Raw genomic sequence first — 17,647 nt, 5'->3', positions numbered from 1 at the left:
GTAGCAGTAAGCCTATTTGCATAATTGGAATTACACATGAACTTGCCGCATAGCAACTCAAGTGCTGTTGTCTACTAGCTAATATAAAAAAATACATAAAAGTAACAATACATCAGCAGGAAACCCTTAGAACCTTAACAACTAATTCTAATCAAGTGAGCAGGTTTCTGGAGGGAGTAATAATTTGTTCTCCTGCACTATATTCAGACATGTTACTAGACATATACACTGCCTGGCCAAAAACAAGGTCACACACTCTAATATTTCATTGGACCGCCTTTAGGTTTGATTATGGCACGGATTTGCTGTGGCATCGTTTCCACAAGCTTCTGCAATGTCACAACATTTATTTATGTCCAGAGTTGCATTAATTTTTCCCCAAGATCTTGTATTGATGATGGGAGATTTGGACCACTGCGCAAAGTCTTCTCTAGCACATCCCAAAGATTCTCAATGGGGTTCAGGTCTGGACTCTGTGGTGGCCAATCCATGTGTGAAAATGATGTCTCATGCTCCCTGAACCACTCTTTCACAATTTGAGCCCGATGAACCCTGGCATTGTTATCTTGGAATATGCCCGTGCCATCAGGGAAGAAAAAATCCATTGATGGAATAACCTGGTCGTTCAGTATATTCAGGTAATCAGCTGACCTCATTCTTTGGGCACATAACGTTGTTGAACCTAAACCTGACCAACTGCAGCAACCCCAGATCTTAGCACTGCCCACACAGGCTTGTACGGTAGGCATGATGGGTGCATCACTTCAGCTGCCTGTCTTCTTACCCTGATGTGCCCATCACTCTGGGACAGGGTAAATCTGGACTCATCAGACCACATGACTTTCTTCCATTGCTCCAGAGTCCAATCTTTATGCTCCCTACCAAATTGAATCCGTTTTTGCTGGTTAGCCTCACTGACGAGTGGTTTTCTCTGGCTACACAGCTGTTTAGTCCCAATCCCTTAAGTTCCCTTTGCATTGTACGTGTGGAAATGCTCTTACTTTCACTATTAAACATATCCCTGAGTTCACCTGTTGTTTTTCTATGATTTGATTTCACCACACATTTAAGTGACCACCGATCACGATCATTCAAGATTTTTTTCCGACCACATTCCTTCCTCGAAGATGATGTTTCCCCACTGTCTTTCCACTTTTTAATAATGTGTTGGACAGTTCTTAACCCAATTTTAGTAGTTTCAGCAATCTCCTTTTTTCAATTTCTCTGCTTGATGCATGCCAATAATTTGACCCCTCTGAAACATATTAACATCTTTTCCACGACCACAGGATGTGTCTTTCGACATGGTTGTTGAAAGAAGCTACTCACTGCATCAGTTAGGGTTAAATAATTTGTAGCCAGCTGAAACATAATCACCCATGCAGTAATTATCCAATGGGAGGCTCTTACCTATTTGCTTAGTTAAATCCAGGTGGTGACCTTTTTTTTTTTTTTTTGGCCAGGCAGTGTATCTTAGTGTGAACCAAACTACTTATTCTTGTTAGCAGCAGCACTGGACCTGTTATGGATGATTTTGCAAGTCTTCAGAGAACAGCTTATGTAAAAATAAAAAAAATAACATAGTCTTTTAGCATAAATTTATACAGCTAGCTTTTGTTCAATTTTATATGTCAGCATTTACTTTCAGGAACTATTTCAACTTAGTAACATGATTTTTGCACTAGTAGATTAAACCACTCCAGGGCATCCCGACATTCAGCACAGTATGAGTGAAGAGAACGTGAGAAAGCTAGATGAATGCATGCAGCCATATGCTGCTGTCTCCTTTCCAAAGCATCACTGACTCTTATTCTATCTGATGCTAAGTTTTACTAACAGAGGAACCGCTCTGCTTCAAGCATACACATACACACATACACACATACACACACACACACACACACACACACACACACACACACACATGCACATGCGCACATATCCCCTTAGCCAAAAGTCATTGACCACTAACATTCACCCTAGGCTAATACTGCTATTTCCCATTTACCCTTGTTAATTGGAATGTCAATCAGTCAGATTTACACAGAGATCTTGCAACAGCAAAGTAAGCGGTTCATGTTTGTGGTATCAGTGTCTTCAAGTATGGGTAAATACCAGAATTCCTGTGGGCACTTTGAGGAGTTTAGTATTCAGAGGAAAGCCTCCTCTAAGCATCTCAGTAAATGACATTGTTTACTACTCACCTTAATGGTGCTGATCAATAACTGCTATCGATTTGTTTAAATACAATATCACAGGCATTAGTGCAGGGCAGGCTTCCAAAATCCTCTTTGCTGGATATCTCTTTGAAATATTCAATGCATGCTTTGGTTCATAGCATCGAACCGGTTCTCATAGTTCGAACTGGTTGACGTTTGTCATTGCATCCACAGTGAAACACAGCATCACATGTGTGGGACAGCTGTAGCCAAAAATATGCTGTCAGTGTGTTTTGTTTTTTTTCAGCTTCACGCGGCAAAGTCCAGCATAAAGAAGTGTCATACAGTAGAGTGAGAGTGTGTGTGAGTGTGTGAGTGATGGAAAACAGAAGATGAAGGCATACTAGTTGCAGCACCTGCCCTCGAAAGCCTTCAGAGTGTGCTGTGCTCCTGAACGGCATCAGCTTGCAAACAGTTACCGTTTTTCTTGCGTTGCCCACACACCCTTCTCCCCCACACATCCACACACACACACACACACACACACACACACACACACACACACACACAAATACACACATTCACACACACACACACACACACACACACACAAACAGAAATGCACAAGAACATCTGACAAGTTGCCCATCTGTCTTCATCTTTCAGCATAGCTGGGAGGAAATGAGATGTCCACCTGCTGATGTAGTTTGAGCATTGCTGCAACACAGAAGTATCATTTAACTGTTCAGCAGATTCTCTTAGGACAGTCCCTATGAGCTTAATACTAGGTTATTTGTAATATGAGTTGGTGATTTAGGGGATAAGCAAGGGGAAGGGTGGTTTAGCAGCTGTATTAGTTCATAATCCCCTTTACTTGTATTGCAGGAGGAACCAACTTCAAATATACCAGCCTTGTGTGATAATTAAATGTGAAATTGTAAAAGGTTGAAAGAGGCCCTTATTTTTTCTGGTTTACTTTAGATCAGTTGTGAATTTGTAACATGAAAGAGTTTTTACCATTGTAAGTCTCCCACTCCAACCCTCAGAGATTTCATTCTTCTTTTTGGCTCTATCCACTCATGACCTGACTAATGTATGCACGGTGTACTTGGCACCTCACTCTCACACCCTCTCCCTGTGCTCGCTCTCTCTTATAGCTAATGTAGGTGCATATAAGAGCCATCTCCTCATTTGGGATTGCTCACACCATACGCACAAACACCTCTCATGCTGCTCTGCGAGATTGCTAATACTGGAACAGCATGTGGGTCGGTGGTGCTGAGTAAAAGATAAGACCGGCAGGTGTCTCAGCATTAGAACTGCCACTGCCCTGACAGTTATCCTATGTTGGTGCAGATTTAATATTCTCAGTATGTCATGGAATAATTGTGAGCTCATATGCCCTGATGCTGTTATGAAACACTGCACAGCCCTATAGACACTGGTCTGTTTGTAAGGTGTATTATTACTCACCTGAAAGCGTATAATCCACATAAAGGATTCAGAAAATTAAAAAATTCTTTCCTGAATTGGGTTAAATATATTTTGGTAGCTGTGTGATGAAACTGTTTCCTGGGGGATGGGGTTTTCTGTGTTATACTCTGGTTGTGACCTGTTTTTGCTGAGTTATGAACAAGCACATATAGATTGGATTGTCAATCTCAGTCAAATTAGCTAATTAACTAATTAATTTTTCCCCCAAATCTGTGATTTATTCTTTTTCTGGGGCTTTTATACATGCACTAAAATGTCTCTCTTGCCCCTGTTATGGCCCTGTAGAACAGAATGTCCCATGCTATTTATTTCTCTTAAAACTCCCAAAGGTTTTCATGTTTAGACTTGATATCCATTTAAATAGCCATTAGATAATTAATCAATAAAGCATAAGACATTAGTTTTGTTTTGCAAAGAGTATCATTAAGTATTTTAGGCCCTTTTTCTTGCTAAAGTTCATATACCTGACATGGCCTGATCTGCCTTTGAACGATGGAAAACATGTTAATTTGAGTTCCTTTGCTCGTCAATAAACAGGATACCAAAAACTATTAATTAAAGTAACTAAATAAACAAAGGGTCACGTTGTGTTCTTGTAAAGCTCTCTGGATTGGGACACCATACAGAGTCTTTCATCACAAGGGGGGGGGGGGGGGGGGGGGGGGTGTCTGTTAATGCAAGACAGTCTCCCAAGGGAATATCGTCCTCTCTGCGTTTCGCTCTCCACGCCCTGTGTTATCCCTTCTTTGCTCCCCCAACTCCGCCTTTGTTCGCGTCACAACAATCCCCGAACAGATGGTGCCCTGCTTGGTCTCCAGTGACAACCACGATCTAGCAACCAATCGCCTGGTCAGGAATCAGCTGACTCGTCTGGACAGCGCCAGGTGCTGTCATCATATTTTCCTTGGCGACGCAGCACGGTCTTCAGAGTACAGAGACTGCTGGTGGTAGCCAGTCAACGTGCTGCTGGTTGCGAGGCAAGGATACTCTTCTTGCAAACCGGACCATGCGTATCTCTGAGGTTATTCAGGAATTTGCGGCAAGTGGATGTAACAAAAGTGTGCCCATGTAGATAGGCTGCTAAGTGAATGGGCTGCGTGGCGTGGAGCTTAAGAAGGATGTGATAAAAGCAAATCCGATTCCGTTATCAAGTCATTTGTGGATTTTTCCTCTCACCGTTGACGTTGTGGTACACAAGGACATAGGTATTTGCATGAACTAATGTTCGCCAAGAAAGGACGCCTGTGCAATTGAAACGTGAAGGCTGGTAAGCCAAAGAGGTAAGATTCGTAGCTTTTATATTATGTATCAGTAGTTATTTACACGCACAGAGTGTGATGAAAGTCGGAGAAATATGAATGTGTTAGTTTTAAACCTGAACAGTTTGCATCTGCTAAGCAATAAATGTCTATTTGCGTTTATCATGTTCATAATACGTTCACCGCATAAAAAATTGTGTGAAGCACAGCAGATGAATCAGTAGACTAGTCCATGAACGTGAGAAGATCCACCACACGTTTTCAAATATGAATAACGCCGAATGCTTTGAAATTATCTCTATATTCATTTGCTGTTGAGAATCAGGGCGTCTCGTGCTTCCAGCATCCAGGGATCGCTGTTTACTGCGTTGCACTGCAAGGGCGCATCTGCTGTTGCACTACAGATGTTCAAGGGCACAACGAGTACACTTTTCATGATTTATTATTTGTTTTTAAGCCGTCGTCTCAGGTTCAATAGGTTTAATTAAAGTATTCACAGATTCTTAAAAACATCACACAGATCAAACAAAAGATTGTAAAATCGCAGGAATATGTGGCTTTTTACACTCAGGTTTTTTTTTTTTGCTGTTTCCCTTTTCATATTGACGCACAGGGTATCCACTTTGCTTCATATGCAATTTTCTAAAGATTTTACCCAAATTACGGGAATTGTGCCGTTCAGGCTGTTGCTGCAATTGGAAGTGAACTTTGATCTATCCACGTTATTGCTGTGTTAGCCTGCCGCTAGTGTGCGCGTGGTTTGGGTAGGGTGCAAAAAATGTGATTTGCATCTAAATGTGTTGGCACCCTGGCAGATGTCTTGATGTTTCCTCGTTCGAAATAAGGAGATGCGAGAACTTTAGAAGAAAGAGAAAAGCCCAGACAATAAACACGGGAATGCGTGTTTAAGTCAAAGCGAAGGATGCATAATGAGTTATGGGGGGGGGGGGGGGGTGGAATCTCGTATTGTCCTTAGGGACGCCTCCCTTGGTTGCAGCTGTTGCGTCTGCAAACGCTAGCAGAAGTTCCAAGAATCGAGGAGAAATGGCATTGTGAGCCATTTATTCCGAATCACATACGAAAGCTTATTTCTTGTAATGTGAGAGCCCATTACGAGAAGTCGTCATCCTCCACACGTTTTCCCCTGGAAAATATGATGAACTGTCATATCAATATCAAATGACTGACAAAGTGTTGCGTAGTGGTTCATCACAGTGATATCAGTAGGGAACTCGTAATTGCCACTGACACTACAAGACAGTAAAAACAGTAATATTTTTTCATGTGTTTTGTTTTGTATCTGTATGATCACATCTAGTGTGAAGTACCTAATAAAGGCAATTTCAATTAGATTTCAAATATTTGGAGTCTCTGTGGAGGGAAGAATTGAAAAAGGTGATGCAGAGTTGTGGAACAGCGAGGGGCGCTTCTCTCATCTTCTGTCCTACCCCCTTCCACCTGGGCATAAAGAGCCCTTCTTCCACTTTATAAGTCTTTAGCTGAAAAAAAGCTGAGCTACAAAGGTACACAAATACAAAATGTGCACAAATTCACCATGCTGGCTTGTGTGGAGACACCACAACACCCACCACTAAAGGGAGAATGTGGGGGACTGACTTCATTCTATTAGTCTATTAGCCCTCACATCTCCACCCCTCCCCCCATGCCCACCCCCCTTTTTTGTACTCTAAGACTCTTTTGTCACAGACATAAAATGCCAAATAGGCTACTTCTGCAAAAACAACATTTGGTTAAGGAATATTTCTGTGTAACTGACAGCAGGCAAGAGGGAACAAAACATATGGAATGGCTTGAGATTAGCATCACTATTGTTTATTCTGTAATTAAAATTAAGAACAGAGAAAAATAAAGGAAGTTAAAGTGAAATAAAGGTGAAGTTATTGTTGTACTTACTATTAAAATAATGATATAAACATTGTATTATTGTTTGAGTGGTGTATGTCTTATACAGGAAACTGTACTTTGTGCAGATTAATTATGTAGGAAACTTCAGTCCTGCCATAATGTGTTAAAATGGTTTAAAATATTGTGGAATTAAATTGTACCAGATGCACATTATTTAGGTATTATTTATTTTATTTTTTTAATGTAATTGCTGAAATTCAGCTGAAGTACTGACTCATTGGTATATCAGCCAAAAAAGCTGATTCTCAAAATGCTTCAAATGACGCTATGGGTTTCATTTATTTTAGTATTTGTAGACCATATATATCTCAATGTTCATGTTCAAATCTCATAAAAAACAAGGCGTTTGGAGACTCCAAAGGAATCTAAAAGGCTCAGACATACTCTAGAAGACTTGGAACTGAATTGGATTTGTACTTCTGTGAGCTCTTGTGACACCTGTTTAATGCCTCGCTCCATGCATTCACCCCCCTGCAATAACTCAGAGGTCCCTGTATGATCTGTAATCAATTTTTTTTTATGTCAGTTCCAATAGTCTCAATCAGCAAATGCATCATGTGCTATAGTCACCGTTCTATTCAGTCCTGTGGAGCACTGTGAATAACAAAGCAATTGGTAAGAAGTCTTAGATCAATGATGGACAAGCTTGGAATATCAAATGCCAGGATGGTGGACAGAAATCCAGTAACATTAATTTCTCACATTCAATGTCTGTGGAAGTGTGCTGCAAGGAGCTTCTCCAGGGACTTTGTACAGATAGATTCAGATTTTTTTTTTTTTTTTTTTAGATCTATTATAAGGTGCTGTATAGTTCTTTCTCTTGTTAGCTTAGTCAGAGACATTGTGGGTCAAGATTTCATTTCCAACATTTTTTTCCTACCCATTACAGCTTTACAATCTATTTAAACAGGGATAGAAAAATAATGAGGTATACTGTTTCCTGAAGAAGGGGCATTTTCAGACCTGTGTAAAGCTTAGTTTTGTGTATTTTGCTGTACTTTCATAGATGCCCTTTTGTTTCCTTTTATTTGTTTAATGGGGTTCACATGTTCATTTTAAATGAACTGAACTAATTTCTGTTAAAGTGAACTAGAAAAGAAACCAACTTCAACTGACCTCAGTTCTTGTAATGTTCACAAAGCTAGTGAACTTTAAATAGTACTCTATTTAAATAGGGTTCTTCTTCTGGTCCTCTTTGATGAAATCTCAAACCATATATTCTCATCATAGCTACTTTAGAACTCAGGCCATATCTGTGTAACACTAATTTATGGGTAGTGTATTCAAGATGACTACTTTCATGGTGTTCATATTTAGGTCTGCTACATTTTCTTGAAAAGACAACAAATACAGACATGACATGACTTACATGAATTACCAAAATGGTTTTAAAGAAAACCACAGTGGAGACAAGCATGTAAGAGCCAAATTTTGCTGCAGAACCACACATCCAATGGGTAGACAATTTTCTCATTTTTGTTTTCTGTTTTTTACTTCTATTTTTACTAGGGCTGCTTTGTTTTCACTAACGAAACAACCTAACCACAATACAAACCACAAGCAAACCACAATACAAACCACAATATGAACCACAAATGAACCATACTGAGACCACCTTGGGAGGTGTCAATTTTGGAGGATCTGACTTTGTTTGACATGTTCATTACACATGCAAAAGTACAGTTATGTTGTCATAATACATGGTAGTACATAAATGCTTAGAAAGTAACATATTGTTGATTGGCACTGTACTTCAGCACTGTTTATGAGGTTATTGTGCAGAATGTCATTTTAAAGGAGTGCATGTAATTCTATATGAGTGAATAACATTGACATCAAAGTCATTTTTTGGAAAGCCTTTAAATACCAGGACCAAAGGGGGCTACAGTTTCATTTAAAAATGCAAAAAAATTCTCTAAAGTCCTCAGGAAATCACAATGAGAGATGAGATGTAAATGACTTAGGAAGAGTATTTATAGAAAGGAGAAAATATATTTAAAAACATGAAACATGGTTACATATGTCATGGATGGCTTCCAGAGGAACAGGCTGCCAACAGTAGCAAGATAAATTCAAAAGGCATTTACAAAGAATACTTCAGCATCAAACCTTAAAAAACATATTTTATTCATTGTTAAGAATATTTTGTAGTATGGGTTTAGTTTTTCCCTCTCAAATACTTGGAGTTACAGACAGCACAAAAATTACCTTTAATAGAGCAAAAGTAGCATTTTACTTTATACTCGATTGAATGTTAGTGATGTGGGTTAATGGTGCCTTTCTGCTTGTGATTGTGTTCCCTGCAGTTGAACACCAGAGTATCCTTTTAAATGCTCAGATTCAACCAATGGCCCCAAATCTCAGCGGATGGTACCTCATTTTAAGACAGTGACATGAAACATACTATTAAAGCAGCTATGAAGTTTTTCAGTGTAAAAAAATGGAATGGTCTTGACTGGCTAATTCATTCACCTAACCTGAACCCCATTGTCAATTTACTGGAGGACTGACCACACATTTGGAAAGAACAGTAGGATGGGATATTAGGCTTAGCCAAATTTAGCAGAATCTGTAATTTTGCCATGAGGAATATGCATGAAATAATTAGAGCAAGGGCACCTTGACAGTGCATTAACAGCAATATGTTTTGTCATTTCTTCAGTGTTCAAATTAGGGCATCTAAACAGAAATACAAGAAAAATCTACAGAGAGAAAAAAAAGAAGGATAGAGGAGAGAATGTGAGATTAAGAGAACATCTCCATTTACCCAGGTACTGGCAAGTAGAATTTGGTATTATACTAACCCCTAAGAGCCATAAGATGGAACTCTTCACTTCCTGAAGGGGACAGAGCCATGTCTCACTCTGAAATACCATAAGCTTCTAATTGTGGCAGCAGATTTTCGTGGCTGTCATTCTTGATTTAAAGAGAAACGATGTGAATGAGAATAGAATGGGTGGCATGCTGCCATGCACTGAATGCCAAATACCAGGCTAATGAAGCTTGATTGGTGTGAATGATAATTAATTTGCTCTTGAACTTGAAGATGACAGCTTTTATAATTTAGTTATTGATTGAATTATATAAAAGTTACATTTGCAGCTATAGGAACTTTGATTTCCTACTGTGCTAAAATATGTTTCAACTATGGGATGTAAATTTTAAAGTAGAATGCATATAGCAGTTGCCTGTGGGAGTATTTTTCCTCATATATTGTATTGCAAAATGTAAATCTAATTAGAGAAAGTACACAATTTATTTTTTTTTTAAAAACAGTTGTTCAGTAGTTCTTCTTTTATTAATCATTGCGTTTTAAGATTTTGCTTACACTACATGGTTTTAGTCCAAATTCTGAATTCTGGACAGTTCTGTTTTTCTTAGCATGAAGGCTGTGGCTTGGTTTGTTGTAAAGACAACCTGAGATTAAACTCAATTGAGGTGAACCTAGCATGCAGTGAAATGTGAGATTAACAGTCTATGAAACATGCTATCTGTACTATATTTTGAAGATTAAAACAACCAAAAATTTGTTGGCTGATATGCAAGCTGCATATTCACATGATCATAAAATTACCCATGAATACAGTCTGTGGCACTGAAGGCCATTTCAGTGAGCTACCAGTGTTGCCCTTACTAGTGCACCCCTAGCCTTGATTTGGCTCTCCTTCTGATTACTCATAGTCTGTTTGTTATTGTGTGTCTTCAGGGGGACCTTATGTACTGCATTGCATTGGAATGTATCTTGAGGAAGCAGGCAGAGAAACCCTATTGGAGAAACACATCTGTGTAGTGCCATCGCCGATTCCTCTTATGAATGGATTCTGGCATTTATAATCACCTCTCAGTCCAAATTGCCTTGATGTTCCTGGAGTCACAGGAGGGAGATCAGGATTTGATTTCCACCACCCCATTAAAAGACTCATAACAGCTGCACCATGTAGCCTCAACCCATTTCCCTGGTTGTCTGTGAATTGCTGCTGCTTCTACCTATATCTTTATTTGCTGGTTGTTGTACTTGGATGGGCCATTCCAGGGGCACTTCAAATAAAAGTAGTGCTTAAAGCTTGCTGGTGATGAAAGGCTATGCTGAGAAAAGTCATGTTTTATGTTTACTCTTAAAAATACTAAGCATCCAAAGAATTGTTTTGAATGATGGCATCTGGTTTTTAGCATGATGGGCTCAGAAGGGGGGGGGGGGGGGGGGGGGGTTGGTTCAGAGCGTTGGTGTGAAAATCTCACACATATGCGTTTGATAATTAAAATTGATGGTATAATTATATTCAGTGGAATTGTCCCCATTATTTTAATTGTTTGGTAACATTTTTAACAGTCATTAGTGGAGTTCAATTGTGTTTATCCTTATCACATGCAACATTTGGTATGCCCTAAATCTTTCTAGTCTTCAGCTTTAAAGCTAGTACAACTGAATCAGCATTAGTGCCATATGGGACAGCAGATGTCACTGCTCCACATTCAGGTGCATGCTCTGTTTAAGACCTGATAGCATGCAAACTACTACTATGCCTTTAGCTTGAAATGGAGGATTTGCAAGTTTTCACCCTTGATGTGTTCATAGGAAAGATCAGATATCTCTGACAAGTTCCCGAAATCTCTGCAATAAAGGACAACACATTTTGCATGCTCCAGATTGCATCATGTGTCCCAACCAAGTTTGGCAGTTAGATATGTGTAAGATTAAAGATTAAAGCCAAACAAAGCAAAGTTTGCTTTATTGTAGATGAATATTAAGGACAGGGATAGGGTGGAAAACTGCAGTCATAGAGAAAAATTAAGTTAAAAGGAAATAATTTATAAAGAAATTTATGAAGATACATTTCATCCAGTTTTAGTTGTTTGAAACAGCTGTTCAAGCCTCTATAATACCTTTGTTTAAAGAGATAGGCCACTTTTTTATCCCTCTTTTTCTCACCCCAGCTGATTTGATTTGTTACTTCAGATAAAGCTTGCTACATATGGAAAATTTACATGCCATCCCTGTGTGCCTATCAAGGTCCATGTCATCTATTGTTTTTTGAACAACAATTTATCTCAATCTTTAGGTAATACTGAGAAACTCTCTTTTATCTGTACATCGACAGGTTAAATATAGTAGTGTAATATAAGAGGATAACAATAGTATGGATAACTTATATACTTGCATATTTAAAGAGAATAAGGACCATGAAATTTATAAGAAAGATACCGAGAAAAATTATTTTTATTCATTGAGGATATTAAATAAAAGATGACATGTCAAGAAAACCAATGCATCTTAAACTTTATATGAAATACATGAGGTAAAGGTAATCAGTAATAAATACAAAAATAAATAACCCTTAACCTCCCCTCATTAAATTTTAAATTCCTAGTCTTGTCTTAATAATTATCAGTTCTGTCTAAAGCAGAAAACAATATCTATTTGCTTCCCAGACCACAGGGTCTAACAATAGGAATGGAGTAGCAGCATTTCATACAGAGAATTCTTAAGTATCGGAGCTTGTCTAATGGTGCTTGAAGAAGCTAATGATCTGCTAATCATGTGCTCACAGGAGAGATGAAAGCACTCAATTGAATTTGATCTCTGTCCAGGCACACCCACTTCTACTGAGTGTTTTGTGTTGCTTAGGCATAATAATTAGCTGATGTAGCATTTTCCTTTGTGCTTGCAAGTAAATATTCTGCTAAGGTATCAGTGCTACTATTAATTTAGCTGCTTGTTTTTGTTGTTATTGAAGTTATTGGTTTGGGTTCATTAAACTAATTAGGTGATGTTTTCATTATTGTGATTGTATATATAAAATTAGATCTTACATAAAAAATTACATCTACATCTTACATCTAAATGCCCATACTAACACTGGAAAATCTTTAAAACATGTAATGTCATATAGATTCCCTTGTTATGCACTTTGTTTCATTCTTTATTCTGACATGAGATTTTCTGTTTGTTTTTTTTCCTTTCTTCAGACCCTTTCCCCAATCCTGATATCAAGTTGTGTGGCAGACTCAACTCTGTAGGAACCTGCAGAAAATCTCGGAAGTTCTTTAACTCCACTACTCAAGCTTTAAAAGGATAAACGGTTTATCCAGCTACACTTCTGAACACTTGATGAAAATCTCACCAAACTATCCCGGTCTCTTTGCATCTCCAGGATTCCCAACACATTGCGGATCTGAGCAGATAAATATTTGCAGTAAAAATGGCTAGAGGGACTGTAATCTGGGTTGCACAGAGACGGCATTGCTTCTTTCTGCTGTTGGTTTCACTTACACTGTCCTCTATTGAGGCTACAGAGTGTCCCCAGCTGTGTGTCTGCGAAATTCGACCTTGGTTCACACCGCAGTCCACCTATAGGGAAGCTACAACTGTGGACTGCAATGACCTTCGCCTTACGCGCATCCCTGGCAACCTGTCAAGTGACACCCAGGTTTTGCTTCTACAGAGTAACTACATTGCCAGGACCAGTGAGGAACTGGAGCAGCTGCTGAACCTGACTGAGCTGGATCTTTCCCAGAACAACTTCAGCAACATTCGTGACATAGGCTTGACAAACATGTCCCAGCTCACCACACTGCATCTGGAGGAAAACCAGATCATTGAGATGCCTGATTTTAGCCTGCAGGACCTTACAAACCTTCAAGAGCTTTACATCAACCACAATCAGATCAGCTTCATTGCACCTAATGCTTTTGCAGGTTTGCGCAACTTGCTAAGGCTCCATCTGAACTCCAACAGGCTTAAGGCCATTGACAGTCATTGGTTTGAATCTACCCCCAACCTTGAGATCCTAATGATTGGGGAAAATCCTGTGGTTGGTATCTTGGATTTAAACTTTAAACCTCTCATTAATCTGAGAAGTTTGGTACTGGCAGGAATGGATCTTACTGACATACCAGGCAATGCTTTTGTTGGACTGGACAATCTTGAGAGCCTCTCCTTCTATGATAATAAACTTGTTAAGGTGCCTCAAAATGCACTGCAGAAACTGCCAAACTTAAAATTTCTGGATTTGAACAAGAACCCTGTGCACAAAATTCAGGAGGGTGACTTCAAGAATATGTTAAGACTGAAAGAACTTGGTATTAATAGCATGGGAGAACTTGTCTCCATTGATCGGTTTGCCCTAGATAATCTCCCAGAACTGACCAAACTCGAGGCCACCAACAACCCTAAGCTTTCCTACATTAGTCGATTAGCATTCCGTGATGTTCCATCTCTTGAGAGCCTAATGCTTAATAACAATGCTCTAAACTCCCTCTACCTGGCAACAGTAGAAGCCTTGCCCAACTTGCGGGAGGTCAGTATCCATAGCAATCCACTCCGCTGTGACTGTGTTATCCAATGGATGAGTTCCAATAAGACCACCATTCGATTTATGGAACCTCTTTCGATGTACTGTGCAATGCCACCTGAAGTCAGAGGCCAACACATGAAAGAAGTACTTTCTCGTGAAACTACTGATCAGTGTCTCCCCATGATTGCCCATGACACCTTCCCCAACCACCTTAACTTGGATATTGGCATGACAGTAGACCTAGACTGCCGTGCAATGGCTGAGCCTGAACCAGAGATATATTGGGTTACTCCTTTGGGTAACAAGGTCATGACAGATACTTTATCTGATAAGTACCATCTTAACAGTGCGGGTACTCTGCACATATCTAACATTCAGGTAGAAGACTCTGGCTGCTACACCTGTGTTGCTCAGAATATAGAGGGTGCTGACACTCGGGTGACTGCAATCCGAGTCAATGGTACTCTTCTAGACAGCACTCAACTTATGAAGATTTATGTGAAGCAAACTGAATCCCACTCCATACTGGTGTCCTGGAAGGTCAACTCCAATGTGATGACTTCCAACCTCAAATGGTCATCTGCCACGATGAAGATTGATAACCCCCATATCACCTACACAGCCAGAGTCCCTGTGGATGTCCATGAGTATAATCTTACACACCTTCAACCTGCCACTGAGTATGAGGTCTGTCTCTCAGTCTCCAACATCCACCAGCAGACTCAAAAGTCCTGTGTCAATGTCACAACCAAGCATGCCACCTTTGCTGTAGAGATTTCTGACCAAGGCACCAACACAGCTCTTGCAGCTGTCATGGGTACGATATTGGCTATCATCAGTTTGGGTGCCATCACTGTCTACATTGCCAAGAGATGGAAGAGGAAGAATTACCACCATTCACTCAAGAAGTATATGCAGAAAACATCCTCTATTCCTCTAAATGAGCTCTACCCTCCTCTCATCAATCTGTGGGAGATAGACAATGAGAAGGACAAAGATGGCTCCTCTGAACCGAAACCCTCCCAAGTTGACACAACAAGAAGCTACTACATGTGGTGAAGCCTATCAAACTCTTATTGTAGAGCACAAAGACACATATCTTGCTTATTTGTGCAAAAAAGAAGTGGATTTTTTTCTCTGCTTTGCTTACTGGAAGCAACTACATGTACTGATATTTCAGACATTTCAGTAGAGCGTATTGCCTTTCCCTCTTCTTTGACTCAATTTGGGCAGCTTTGTTTAGTTTCCGAGACATGTTAGTAGCTGTGCTTTTTTTCTGTTCATTATATTTTATCAGCACAGCATAGATATTGTCAAAGATTATTTTTGGGGTCGATTGATGCTGTAGCAGTAAGTTTGATCCGGTATTGATACGTCTTTGGCAGTATTCATAGAGAATGCAAAGTTTCTTTCTCTCTTTTGTAAAACAGTTTAACTGTTGTGCACTGAAATATATTAACAATTTTGTCCTTGGACTCCAATGTAAGCTGACAAGGTGAGTTTAGACTTGATACAGTGTCTATTGAATAATGTTAGCAATTGTTCTGTAATGTTGTATCAACTATAATTTTAACTTTTTGGATTTTATCAAAACATTAAATTTTGATTTAGAACTTAAAGGGATAGTTCAACATTTTGGAAAGTATGCCACGTTTAACACATTCCCAAGGTCTAATAAATTTTTATACCTCTCTGCATGCAGTTTTTGTCTTAGTTTAGCTGTTGCAAACCTTCTAACATCAGAAGTTGAAACATTCTAAATGTGTAGTGTATATTGTAATAATTCCTAAATACATTAATTTGACTGAAAATATTGAAAGCTGAGACCCTATAAATTTTGGCTCTAAACACTTACTGCAGCTAAGATATTCTTCAGAGCATTTTAACATCCTAAAAACATTGCAACGTATGATTGAACGAAATATGTAATTTAGTTTAAAAAACAGGAAAAGGGAATTTATTGACAAAAAGTTGAACTATTGCTTCAAGATTGCAGGTAAAAAATATATACCAGCAATAGAAATGTGAATGTTTAACAATTAGGTGAGTAGAAAATAATGCTTTTTTAAAAAATTACTCAGATACTTTTTTATTTGCTAGAATCACTTGATCATTAGATTTTTTTGTGACTTACACATGCAAAATATGTTGCATATTAAGGTGCAAACAAAAATAAAATACAGTTTTGTTCTGATATTTTTTATACAATAATTTTCAAAAGTGTAATTTTTCCTGGTCATCTTTTCTCATGCTTTCTGTTGGTTTTGGAATATTGGAGAAAAAACATTATTTTAAAAGGCATTGTCAAATATTCATCCTGCCCAATATTTAGTAAATGACTAAATAATTTGATGAATATGGTGAAAAATTGTATGTATCCCTAATCTAAAAAATATCAGAAATGTCCTATGTGATAATAAATCACATACACTGACAGGGTCAAAAAAGCAATTTTGAGAATAAAATTAAAGTCCTGCTTAATTTCAATTTTTGCCTCAAGGGTAAATATTAATCAAAGTAAGTATTCTATGAACTATCTGAATTCTTTGAGTCATTGAAAAAACTCAATGATAATTAAAGCTCTTTAAATGCACCTTTCTAATAAACACTTCTTGTTCAGAGTTGGTTCTTATATTCAACACTTTCTCCTCCCAGTCTTATTTATCAAGAACTTATTTAGCAAAAAGGCACCAAAGAAAAGACTGCATGAACCCCCCCCCCCAAAAAAAAGAAGAAGTGCAATGCAAAGTATTAATCTGTACCTTCGCTGCAATACTTTAGAACCAGCAGTTTGGATATTTATGAGCTAGATGCTTCCTTGCGGTATGAAAGAGTAACATGGCACCCTGAAATCTGTCGGAGTCTGCATTAGTCTGCTCAAAAAACTAAAGTTCACCTAAAACTTTCAAAACTGGGACAGTGGTTGGTGTTATAAAACATTAGTTGTTCATGAACTCTTGAATTCTTTACTTCTAAGAAGTTCCCCTGAGGAGAATTAGAGCCCAGCCAATCAGCAGCCTCAATAGAAAAAAGGGGAAGAAATCTAGCCCTTTTGGGATTTAATTGTGCTGGGGGATGTGCACTTATGATAAGTAGAACCGTTGAGCTGTGAAGTTCAGTAAAAAAAACAAAAATCCTTCTTTCTCATTCCTATAATGGTTCAGATTATTTTGGTCTGTATTTGCCCACTATACATGCCGCTGTTTTGTAAAATATTGTTCCAAAAAAACATGTAAGCACTACATTTTGGGTAACAAGCATTCTCACATATTCACAGCTCATTTGTCTCAGAACAAAGTCTTTTATAAACAAATTTGCTGCACTTTCAAGTTGTTTGTCCAAAAATTGTACATCAGCCTCTATACGATTGTTGGCAACAAATTAAATATTGCAGGGCACTGGACAATACACTTTAATGCACACTGTTGTCAGTAAATTAAGGAATTTGTTGGTACTGTTACTCTGGTGGAAACATCAATGAACAAAGAGAGATCTTTGCAGAATATTAAATAGG

At 38.6% G+C, this 17,647-nt stretch overlaps 1 protein-coding gene across 2 annotated transcripts in view; it reads left to right on the top strand.

Annotated features, from left to right (window-relative positions):
* Positions 1 to 16,620, top strand: part of lrrn1 (leucine rich repeat neuronal 1) — a 71,335-nt gene extending 54,715 nt beyond the window's left edge. The window contains exons 1-2 of one of the 2 annotated variants that reach the window (XM_026999691.2): positions 4,467 to 4,933; positions 12,806 to 16,620. In XM_026999691.2, coding sequence (XP_026855492.2) covers positions 13,039 to 15,192 — 2,154 coding nt within the window. In that variant the 5' untranslated portion in view covers positions 4,467 to 4,933; positions 12,806 to 13,038 and the 3' untranslated portion in view covers positions 15,193 to 16,620. Of the gene's footprint in view, positions 1 to 4,466; positions 4,934 to 12,805 lie in introns of those variants that run through there. The other variant, XM_026999692.2, reaches the window with a different exon arrangement.
* Positions 16,621 to 17,647: the final 1,027 nt, after the last annotated feature.

Source organism: Electrophorus electricus, chromosome 3 (genome assembly GCF_013358815.1).
Source record: "Electrophorus electricus isolate fEleEle1 chromosome 3, fEleEle1.pri, whole genome shotgun sequence".
Taxonomy (NCBI): domain Eukaryota; kingdom Metazoa; phylum Chordata; class Actinopteri; order Gymnotiformes; family Gymnotidae; genus Electrophorus; species Electrophorus electricus.
This window is presented reverse-complemented; position numbering and strand designations above follow the sequence as displayed.